The sequence below is a fragment of the Vombatus ursinus genome, unplaced genomic scaffold (assembly GCF_900497805.2).
Source record: "Vombatus ursinus unplaced genomic scaffold, bare-nosed wombat genome assembly UNPS02011369.1, whole genome shotgun sequence".
Classification (NCBI taxonomy): Eukaryota; Metazoa; Chordata; class Mammalia; order Diprotodontia; family Vombatidae; genus Vombatus; species Vombatus ursinus.
The window spans coordinates 5,154,606-5,166,319 of record NW_020951147.1 but is presented as its reverse complement, the minus strand read 5'-3'; the positions used below and the strand labels follow the sequence as shown (position 1 = coordinate 5,166,319).

Here is an 11,714-nt window from a genome sequence, read left to right as displayed (position 1 = left end):
GGGAGAATCCTTAGAACACGGAGCACGGAGTGTCAGACCCGGGAGAATCCTTAGAACACGGAGCACGGACTGTCAGACCCGGGAGAATCCTTAGAACACAGAGCACGGAGTGTTGGTGCCGGAAGGGACCTTAGAACACGGAGCACGGACTGTAGGACCCGGGAGAATCCTTAGAACACAGACCATGTGCTGGAAGGGACCTTAGAACACAGAGCACGGACCGTCAGACCTGGGAAAATCCTTAGAACACAGACCATGTGCTGGAAGGGACCTTAGAACACGGAGCACAGACCGTCAGACCTGGGAGAATCCTTAGAACACAGAGCATGGAGTGTCGGTGCCAGAAGGGACCTTAGAACATGGAGCACGGACTGTCGGACCTGGAAGAATACTTAGAACACAGACCATGTGCTGGAAGGGATCTTAGAACACAGAACATGGACTGTCAGACCTGGGAGAATCCTCAGAACACGGAGCACGGACCGTCAGACCCGGGAAAATCCTTAGTACACAGAACATGGACTGTCAGACCCGGGAGAATCCTTAGAACACAGACCATGTGCTGGAAGGGACCTTAGAATACAGAGCACGGACCGCCAGACCCGAGAGAATCCTTAGAACACGGACTGTTGGTGCCTGAAGGGACCTTAGAACAGATGACTTGGAATGTCTGTCCTGGAAGAGTCTTAGAACAGAGAACCTGGAATGCCTCAGAGCCAGGAGGGGACTTGGAGATCTCCTTATGGGGCCCACGTTTTGTAGATGAGGAAAGAGCTCAGGGCAGTGACTCGCGGCTTCCAGCGTCCGGCACCCCGGGCCAGGGATCTCCGCTCCGCTTTCCCGCCCTGTCTCTCCTGTTCTCCGATTGATCGTGCTCAGGACCTTTTCCATGATTCTTCCGATCCCTTCCTGGCTGTCGGGCCTGGCCCTACCTGCCCATCCTGCTTTCTCTTGCCTGCGATCTCCCGACCCACTGAGGACCTCGCTCTCTTTTTTTAAAAATTAATTTATTTGGATTTATCAACAATCACTTCCATATGCTTTTGAGTTTAACATTTTTCTCCCTCTCCCTCCCCACCACCCTCCCCAAGATGGCGGACAATCTGATATAGGCTAGACATACACATTCCTGTTAAACATATTTTCACATTAGTGATGTTGCAAATAAGAATTAGAACCAATAGGAGGAACCACTAGAAAGAGGAAACAAAACTCAACACAAGAAAAAAAAGAGCAAACAGTCTGCTTCGATCTGCATTCAGACTCCTTAATTCTTTCTTTGGGTGTGGATAGCATTTTCCATCACGAGGCCTTTGGAGATGTCTTAGATCCTTGTATTGCCAGGAAGGGTTAAGTCTATCGATGTTAGTCATCACACAACGTGGCTGTTACTGTGTACAACGTTCTCCTGGTTCTGCTCACTTCACTCAGCATCAGACCATACGAGTCTTTCCAGGTTTCTCTGAAGTCCGCCTGCTCATCATTTCTTATAGCGCAATGGTATTCCATCACATTCATATACCACAACTTGTTCAGCCATTCCCCAATGGATGGGCATCCTCTCAATTTCCAATTCTTTGCCATCACCAAAAAAACTCTCTCTCTTAATGAGCAGTAATCAGTGGCAAACTCATTACAAGGCCTTCCCCTTCACTTTTGCTGCCTCTCTCTCAAAGGAGGCCCGAGATTCCTATCAGCTCCTCCACTCCCTGTTCTGTGGGCAAAGGGTCCCTTCTCCGGCTCTGGCATTATGGGCTCTGTGCTCTAAGGCCCTGCCCAGCCCCAACACACAATACCCGGAGCCAGAGAGGGTGAGTGATTCCAGGTGATTGTGTAAGGGCCTCATTGTTAGAGGCATTGGCCCTTTGAATGTTAAGGAGGCCTCACCCAGGTCTGGCAGCTGACTTTCTCCATGGCTCTACTAGCACTGGAATTCCAGGGACTAGGAAAAAAAACAACTAAGCGGCAGCTATGGACTTGTCTGGCTTCTGGAGGGTTGAAGAAGTGAGACTGACCCCTGCAGGAGCCCAGGAATCCAACCCGGAGACTGCCTCTGGCCTCCCCACCTCTGGGGCATCCCGGCATAAAGCTTAGAGGGATGAGGCCAAGCCTGGGAGGTGAAGTCTGGTTCCCGTGAAAACGGAGACTGTCGAAGCTGGGAGGAGCCTGGCAGCCAACTGGGGCAGGACCCGAGGACCTGAGATTTCCTTGGTTTGGGGAACTTCTGGGTGAGCAAACTCCCTTTACCCATTCAGACAGCCACCTTTCCCGCAATTTAGAGCCTTCGGGCGTTATCCAGAGCATTGAGGGAGGAAATTACTTGTTCCCGGTCTCTCCCCACTGGGTGCCAAAGGCAAGGCTCAAACATGGGTCTTCTTGACTTCAAAACCAGCCCTCCTGTAGAGTATAGAACATGGCATGGCAGGACTGGGAGAGTTCTTGACACATGGAATGTCAGAGCAAGGAGGGTCCTTAGAACAGAAAATGTCACAGATGGGAGAGGCCTTAGAACATGGGATGGCAGTGCTGGGAGAGTTCTTAGAACATGGAATGTCAGAGCAAGGAGGGTCCTTAGAACAGAAAATGTCACAGTTGGGAGAGGTCTTAGAACGTGGAATGGCAGTGCTAGGAGGGCCCATAGAACCCAGAACATGGAATGACAGGGCAGGGAGGGCCCTTAGAACATAGACCATAAGAATGGCAGAACTGGGAGAGTTCTTAGAACATGGAATGGAAAAAAGAAAAAGAACATGGCATAGCCTGCTGGGAGGACCCTTAGAACATGGAATGTTAGAGCTGGGAGGGCCCTTAGAGATCATTGAATCCCCCCCCGACATACAGAGGAGGAGGCTGGGTCAGGAAAGCAGGCCTGGCTAGCCCGCAGTGCCACAGGTGCTCAGGTCTCCTGACTCCCGAGTCCGGCATTCTCTGAACCTCAGTTTCTCTGCGGGCTCAGCCCCTCCTTGCGTCTCCGCGGTCTCCCAGCCTCACTGCAGCCGCAAGGCTCCCGTCGGTCAGCTTTGCCAGGTCTTCCCATGGTGGGCTGCTTCCCATGGTGGGCTGGGGCCCTGGCCTTGTAGAGGCAAGGCTGGGTTCTCTCCAGGCACCACTCCTCAGTCACAGTCCAGTGAACGATTCCCCATGAAGTGCTACTTCTGTGCCCAGCCTTTCATTAGGAGCTGAGGTCACAAAGACAAACAGGAGACAACCGCTGCCCCAGGGCATTCACACTTACTAACTGTGTGACCTGGACAAGTCACCCTTTCAGACTCAGTTTCCCCATTCATTAAATGAAGGCGATAGCGTCAGTACCTGCCCACCCCCAGGGCTGTCGTGAGAATATTAAACACGCTAACAGGTCCAAAACCCTTCGCCGATCTCTGCTGCTATTATTGCTGACCAGGGTCACATGAGCTGGGATTTGAACCCAGGCCCTCTGTCTCTGTATCCCTACTGGGTGTAGTGGAAAGATCCTGAGGCCAGGAAGAACCTGGCGCTTTGACCATGGTCCTGCCTCCGCTCCCCATAATTTACCCGTCAGCTTTCTCTTCTCTAAGGTGCCTTCCCTGTGAAGACAAACTGAGATAAAGGGCCCCCGAGGATCTTGGGCCCTCAGCAGGGGCCGGGGCAGAGAGCTCCTCCACGCCCTCGGCAGCAGGGATGCCAGGCTCCGTGGAGTCAACTCTGACTCAGCACCCTTGCCGCCCTGTGTGTGTGTGTGCGCGCGCGTGTGCGCGCATGGAGGGCAGCTAGCAGCCTGGAGGCTCTGGGTCATCCAGTGGGCCAGCCTCGCCTGGCATGGGAGAGGGCTCGGTGGGGGCCGTCTGACCCTGGGGGACCTCCACCCTCTCTTGGTCTGCTATAACCACATCCTAATGTCTCTGGGAAGCGGTGGCAATGGTGGGTGGCAGGGGTGGTCAGGGTCATCTGGGACAGATGGAATCGGGATCCTGGGAAACAGAAGGGCCGGCCCAGGAAGAGATGGGCTAATAAGTGGTTAAGATGCCCGGTGGGAGCTGATGTTATCGCCCTGAGAGCTCCTATTTTGGGAGCTGGCGGACCTAGTCGGGAGGCTGTCAGGCTCCCGGGCAGACTCTTTATCATCTGGGCTGAGGGCCACGTCGGAGAAACGAGGGCAGTGGTGAAGTAAGGGGCCCGAGGGAGTCCCAGGCTGAGGAGAAGGCAGAGAAGGCAGCTTGGGGTAGCTGGCCCTGTGGCCCCTGGGCCCCCGGAAGGGCAGATGATCACCGTGGGACTTTGGGCAGAGTGCTCACCTTTTCTGGGCCTCAGTTTCCCCATTTGTAAATGGGGGCTTAGACTAGATGATCTATAATATCTCCCTTGACTCTGACAGCCTATGTTCTCTGTTCTCTGCCATTCCTTGCTCCAAAGTCTCTCCAAGGTCTAAACGTTTATCATTCTGATGAAATGTCAGGCTGACCCAGGACATCCTCAAGGACGCAACTGGAAATACTTTCCTTCTTGTGCACAAAATCATGGCCCTGAAATAACTTGCCATGCGCAGCTCTGTTCACTGCCTTCGGCAAATCCCTTCTCTCCAGGCCTCAGTTTCCTCATCTGTAAAATGGAGGCAGCCTTTTGGTTGCCTTCCAAGTCTATCGTTCTATTTTCCTTTAGAATTCGGCTCACATGGGGGTGGAGTAGAGAGAAGACAGCCTAGGAGAAAAGGCCCCCCCAGACAGCCCAGAGTAAAGTCTAGGGAGGGGAGGGCAGATTGGTTCCCCCACCCCCACCAGAGTGAGGTGAAGGCAGCCCTGATGGACTGGACCTTGGGTCATCGGCCCATCTCCTCAGAACCAAATGCAGGCTCTGCACCCAGTCGGTGTTTCAAGTTTGCTGAATAAATACTCAACAATGTGAATGAATCATGGCCTTACCGAGTTAATTGTCCCAAGAAATCATGGAGGTTTCTACTCTAACCCTACCCCGCTTTACAGCTGAGGAAACTGAGGCCCAGAGAGGGGTGGCAGTGACAAGCCCAGTTGCAATCCAGGTCCTCGGCTTCCTAATCGGGTTCTTTCCCCATCCCCGGACGCTTCCCTCCATCCAGGCTGGAGACAGAAATACATTCTGGAAAGGCTGAGGTCAATTTGTAGATGGGAGAGGCCGTGGGAGGAGGGGTGAGAATATTTGGGGCACGCCCCTCAACCTGAGGGCTAACAGTGCAGCCCTTCTCCTGCACAGCCCTCTGCCTCCTCTTGCCCAGAGAAAGCCTTGGATAACAACTCCTCTTAGTAAAGAGGCTTCTTCCCACAACCACCTTGTGAGACAGATTTTACAAAGAGGCTCTTCGAACACTTATGGCTATCTGCCCTCGAGTAATACCCTTAATCTCCGTGCCTCAGTTTCCTTCTCTATGAAATAGGCAAGACTTCCCTTTCTCCGGGCCTCACCTGTAAAGTGAGGGGGAACAGCCGGACTGGAAGGCCCTTCAGGTCTCAGGTCTAGGACCCCATGACTCCCTTCTGTCCTCTCATCAGACCCACTTCTTTCTCCACAGGAGACCCCGGCTCCAGATTCTGCCTCTGCCTCTGCCTCTGCCAACCAGAAGCCCACCGGTAAGCCTGGGGCTCCGGATGCCAGGGAGGGGCTGAGGGTGGGGGAGAAGGCACAGTGCCAGCTCCCAGACCCCACCTCCCCTGTGGTCATCCCAGCCTCGCACACACTGTCGCCCGAGACTCAAGCTACAGGGATCCCCACTTTATAAGATGGAGTCCCCTCCTGGTGTCCCTGGATCCCAGGGAGAGATAGGGGGCTCCCTCTAGCCCCCAGGACACGAGGGCGAGTGCATTCAGGGTGACCTCTGTTTCCAGATGTGAACCCTCCTGTGGAGGAATCATCGCTAAGTTCTGGTTCCAACGTCAACCCCAGCGAGGAGCCTGGGATGGTGAGGAGGGCTGGGTCAGGAGGGAGGGTGGGGGCACAGGGAAGGGAAGGTTGGGGCCCCCCGACCCCAAATCCTAGATCCGATGTGAGGGTAGGCCAGTGTATCTAAAGGAAGCCCTGTCTGAGAGGCAACATTGTGTGGAGGAAAGAGAGAGACAGAGAGAGGAGAGAGACAGGAGAGAGAGGGAGGGAGAAAGAGAAAGAAGCCGTGGGTTCAGGTCCTGCCTCTGACATCAACTGGCCGTGTGACCCTGAATGAATCCGTCCACCTCTCCCTGCTCTGGGGAGCTAAGAAAAGGAGCTGAGCAGGCGCCAGCTTGCATCCACAGACTGCCCTCCCCGGTAGTTCCTAGGCTGATGGAGGCGTGGGTCCATCGCTGTCCGCTCTCCAGAGCATGCCAGTGATCTGAGGGCTAGGACGCACCAGGGACCGTGGTCTGGGGGAGGGCTCCAAGAGGGGGGTGCTGTGCAGAGGGCAGCGGGGCTGGCCTCCCCCCACCAGGCTGAGCACCTTCCCCACCCCGCCCCTCAGCAGCGATTCCAGGACACAAGTCAGTACGTGTGTGCCGAGCTACAAGCCCTGGAACGGGAGCAGAGACAGATCGATGGGCGGGCGGCTCAGGTGGAGACCCAGCTGCGCAGCCTCATGGAGACAGGTGCTGGCGGGGCCCTGCCCCAGGACCCCGACCCTCCTCTTGGGTCTCCAAAGGGACGGGTTAGTCCAGATCGCAGGATGCCCACGGCCCCTCCCAGCTCAGACATTCCCTGTTCTAGGCTACAGGAGTCTATGGCCTCCGTTCCAAGGCACCTCGAGTTTCTGACATTTGCTGTGCTAGGTTCTAAGCTAGTCTGGCTCTCGGGTCTCCCAGATGCATTCTCTGCCTTCTGATTTGCCCTCATGCTGCCCCCTGGTGCCCAGCAGTGGAATGCCAGGGCTCGAATCCTAGCCTGCCATCACAGAGCTGGCTTATCTCCCCCTACTTTGATTCATTCAAAGACTACAACAAATGGCTCTTGGGCACCTTGCGTAGAGCCTTGCACTGGCGCCAGAGGAGATACAGAGTTCCGTAAGACAGTTCCTTCCCTCAAGGAACTTACACTATTACATGACTATAATCAGGGGTTTGCTGGTAAATGTTTAACAATCGGCTGTCCTTCCCCCCAAAAAATGTATATATAAATATATTAATATTGCATTAATTTTAATTATAATATTATGTTAATATAATAATATACATATATTTATAACTTTATTAACATTTTTATTAAGTCTAGAAATAAGAAAAAAACAGTAAATCAACCCGTGTGTGTAGCTTTCGCCAATTTCCAAGGTGTAAATGCTTACACTGAAAATTTAAGAATCCTCTCCCAGTATGAGCTGGCTCAGGCACACCCCTGACATAACTTACAACCTTGCAGCATTATCAAGGCTTTGTCAGCTGAGGGGATCTGGGAAGGCTTCCTGAAGGAGGTTTTGAATTGGGCTTTAAAGGAACAGCAGGAATCTAATGAAAGAGTCAGGGAAGGGAGAGCCTCCCAAGCAGGGGAAAGGTAGAAAGTGCAAGCAAAGGCCCGGAGGTGGGAGAGGTCAGGCTGTAGCAACATTCACAGAGTGGCTGCCCTGCACAGGGCACTGTACTGGGCTCTTCACCCCCTGCCCTCAGGCAGCTTCCAGTCGAGGGGGTGTCTGCTCCTCTGGACATTTCCACGAGCCTGTCCCCGTTCCAGGTGCTGACAAGCTGCAGGAGGAGGTGCTGATCCAGGAGTGGTTCACACTGGTGAATAAGAAGAATGCCCTGATCCGGAGGCAGGACCAGCTCCAGCTCCTGTGAGCCCCTCCCGGGGTGGGGGTGGGGGGGTATGGGTCCTTCCCTTCTCTATCAAAGGCTCTGGCAAGCACCTGCAGTGTGCTGGGGGGCCCCAACCTGGCTACAGAGGGGGCACAGCCCAAGATGCCTGGGTGACCTGCCATGCTCAGTCCTAGGCAACACAAGGGAGGGAGGGAGGGAGGAAGAGAGGGAGGAAGGAAGGCAGGGAGGAGGAAAGGGAGGGAGGAAGGGAGGAGGAAAGAAGGGAGAGGGGAGGAAAGTGAGGAAGGAAGGGAAGGAGGAAGGAAGAAAGGTAGGGAGGGAGGAAGGGAGGAGAAGGGGAGGAAGGAAGGAAAATGCTAAGCCAGAGGGTCCCGAGGAGGGCAATCAGCATGGAGGAGGGTCTCAAGTCCTTGTTGAAGAGGAATGCTTGAAGGTACTGAGCATGTTTCACCGGGAGAAGAGAAGACTGCCCCCCTTGCCCCCACAGCTGCCTACAAGTGTTTGATGGGCAATTGAATTGTACTTGACCACTTAGCCTCCAGGGGGCAGAACTACCATGGCTGGGAGTGGTATGGGGAGATTCAGTGACTACCTTATCAAGCATCTTCTATGGACAGGCCCCTGTTACTAGGGGGCAGGGAGAGGAGTGAATAGAGTGCTGGCCTCCAAGCCTAGAGGCAGGGAGGTGGCAGTGGAGGCAGGAAGACCTGAGTTCAAATTCAGCCTCAGACACTTCCCGGGCAAGTCATTTAACCTCTGTTTGCCTCAGTTTTCCTCATCAGTAAAATGGGGTCAGAGAGGATGGAAATGACTGAACAGCAACAATGAGATGGATTAATACTAGCACCTCCCTTCCAGGATTGATGTGAGGACCACATGAGATAGTCTGTGTGAAGCACATGGCACAGGGCCTGCCTGGTGTGTGGTGGGCACTATATAAATGCTTATTCCCTTCCCCTTTATCCAGGAACACCTGGGTTCAAGTCCTGCTTCTGGCATTCACTGGCAGCCCCCGTGTAAAGCTGGATAGGGGGCGAGACCTGCAGTGGTGGAGGGAGTTTCCTCATCCCATAGCTGCCGCTGAGGATGAATCCCTGGCCCTACTACGAGCCAGGCACCAGACAAGGAAAGGAGCCGAGACACAGGTCCTGCCCTTGGCGGGCTTGGCATGTCATGTCGGGTGATTTCTGCAGTCTGGTTTGGGAGATAGCTGTAATTAAGGAAGGGTGACGGAAAGAAGGAAGTGCCAAACGTGGAGTTAGGGGCTACTGTTCAGTCGTGTCTGACTCTCTGTGACCCCACCTGGGGTTTTCTGGGATGCTGGAGTGGTTTGCCATTTCCTTCTCCAGGTCAATTTACAGGTGAGGAAACTGAGGCAAACGGGTTGAAGAGACTTGCCCAGGGTCTCACTGTGACATGGTCAGTGTCTGTCTGAGGCCGAATTTGAACTCGAGTCTTCTTCACTGCAGCACCACCTAGCTGCCCCTCATGGGTTAGGCAGCACCTGGGTGCCCATCCAGGCTCTTAACACTATAGCTCTATAAGGTTTGCAATGCTCTGTACCTGTGTACAAATACTATGGTATTTGATCCTCATCTCACCTCCTGTGAGGGAGGTGCTGTTATTATCTCCATTGTGGGGAGACTGAGGCTGGAGAAGAGGTTGAGTGACTTGCCCAGGGTCACGCAGCTAACTAGTAAGATTCAAACTCAGGTCTTTTGGACTCCAAGTCCCTCCAAGTGTAGGGCTTGCCTGGCTGCATTTACTCAGCGGGTAACCCTAGGCAAATAGCTTTCCCCCTCGGAGCTGAACGGGGCCCCCAGGCACAACATGCAAGGAAGAAATGGACAGCAGACCCAAGCAGAGCCACACCACCATGCAAGGAGGCACACCTCATTTTCAATAACACTTTTAAATGAAAGGATACACTTTGAACGGTGGGGAATTCTGCGTACATCACACACAAGCGTGGGTACTCAGTGCTAAAGTGACGCGATCTGCAGTGAACAGCGTCGTTAGTAATAACAGTTCCCATTTATGCAGCCTTTAACGAGTGTAGATACATAGCTGGAAGGGATCTTCTAGGTTGGCCCCATGTTGCAGAAGAGGAAATTAAGGCTGAGAGGGGCAGGGACTCGTCTAGAGTTATGTAGCTGGTAGGTGGCAGAGTCTGGAAATGTCAGACTTGGCAAAAGCGGCCCACTGCCTTGTCCCTGGCCTCCCGGCCAGCCCTCCTCTGTCCCTTTGGCCCCTGGATGAGAACTCCGTCTCCTCTGGCTCTTTCTGAAGGCCCCCCCGCACTCCCCTGAGAGGCGGCTTGGAGGTCTCCGGCCCAGCCCAGGGAGGTCAGGCGAGCCCCCAGAGCTGACGCCCCCGCCTTGCTGTTGCAGGATAGAAGAACAGGATCTGGAGAGACGGTTCCAGCTACTGAGCAGAGAACTGAGGGCCATGATGGCCATTGAAGGTAAGGTGGTCTTGGGTGGAAGTAGGGGCAGCCCCGGGCTCAGCCACAGCTGCCTTCTCCAGCGCCTCCCGCCTCTCATCTCTCCCCGTCCAATTTACCTTCTAGGCAGCTGCCGGACTGATCTTTCTAAGGCTCGGTCTGAGCGCGGCACTGTCCTGCTCAGAAGCCTTCAGTGGCTCTCTTTTGGCCCTAGCACAGAGCCCGTCATTGAGGGCACACCACCACGTCAGTCTTAATTCATTCACTCCCTGTCACAGTCAGTCCACCCTCCAGCCAAATGGGTCGGCCAACGAACATTTGTTAAGCTCCTACTATGTGCCATTAGCCCTGGGCTAATGTCCAGGGATGCAAAGAAAGGTCAAAAGGAGCTCAGTCTAACACAGATACAACATGCGAACAATTGTGTATAAACAAAGATATGTGGATAGGGTAAACTGAAAGTTAGCTCCAGAAGGAAGCCACTAAGATAAGGAAGTCTGGGAGAGGCTTCCCACAGAAGGTGGGATTTTAGCTGGGACTTCAGGGAAGCAGAGATGAGGAGGGAGGGCATTCCTGGCAGGGGGCACTGCAAAGAAAATGCCTGGAGTCAGGAAATGAAGGGTCTTGTGTAAGGAACAGCCAGGAGGCTGGGATCACTGGATCCAAGTATGTGCTGGGGAGTAAGGCTTAAGAGGGCTGGTAAGGGGGCAACAGGCAGGTTGTGGGGGGCTTTAAAAGCCAAATTGAGGATTTCCTGTGTGGTCCTGGGGGCCACAGGGAGCCACAGTATTTATTCATTAGGGGAGTGACAGGGTCAGATCTGTGCTTAGGGCAATGACTTTGGTGGTTGAATGGAGGATGGTCAGGTAGTGCCCCCAGCAGCTGGTGCAACAGTCGAGGAATGAGGTGATGAGGAGAGGAGAGGGCATGCGTCCGAGGTAGAAATGACCGGACGTGGCAACCGTGTGGATGTGGAAGATGAGAAGGAGTGAGGAGTCGAGGGCAGGAGGACTCTTGAGTTGGAGATGCAGTATGGAGGTCTGGGGAGAGGAAATAAGCATTTATGAAGCACCTACTATGTGTCCAGTGCTTTACCATTATTATCTCATTTGTTCCTTACCACAAGCCTGGGAGGTAGGTGCTATTATCACCCTCATTTAACATATGGGGAAACTAAGGCAAACAGAAGTTAAGTGATTTGCCCATAGTCACACAGCTCGTAAGTGTTTGAGGCCAGATTTGATCTCGGGTCTTCCTGACTCCAAGCTAGCACTCTGTCCACTGTGCCCCAACCTGTCTCAGGGCTGGACAAGTCAATCTGAGAATCACTTGTGATAACAATGACGGCTGGAAACAGGGGTGCTGATGAAAACAGCAAATGATCTCCTGCCTCCCTGTAGTGCCCTGGCCGTCCTCCAGGCACTCCTTCATTTCTGCCTGGAAAAGAAATCCTGCCCTTCCTTCTCATTGTTCTATCTGTCTCTCTTTTGTCCCTCTCCACCCCTCCTCCAGCCCTTCCTACACAGTCTACCTTGTATTACCCTTCTGTGTCT

The 11,714-nt window shown here is 53.7% G+C and overlaps 1 protein-coding gene across 2 annotated transcripts in view; it reads left to right on the top strand.

Annotated features, from left to right (window-relative positions):
- EHBP1L1 (EH domain binding protein 1 like 1) overlaps positions 1-11,714 on the top strand; it is a 35,609-nt gene that overhangs the window by 22,072 nt on the left and 1,823 nt on the right. For both annotated transcript variants that reach the window (XM_027856213.1, XM_027856212.1), the window contains exons 12-16: positions 5,522-5,579; positions 5,835-5,908; positions 6,440-6,563; positions 7,636-7,735; positions 10,109-10,182. In XM_027856213.1, the coding sequence (XP_027712014.1) occupies positions 5,522-5,579; positions 5,835-5,908; positions 6,440-6,563; positions 7,636-7,735; positions 10,109-10,182 (430 nt within the window). The remainder of the gene's footprint in view (positions 1-5,521; positions 5,580-5,834; positions 5,909-6,439; positions 6,564-7,635; positions 7,736-10,108; positions 10,183-11,714) is intronic.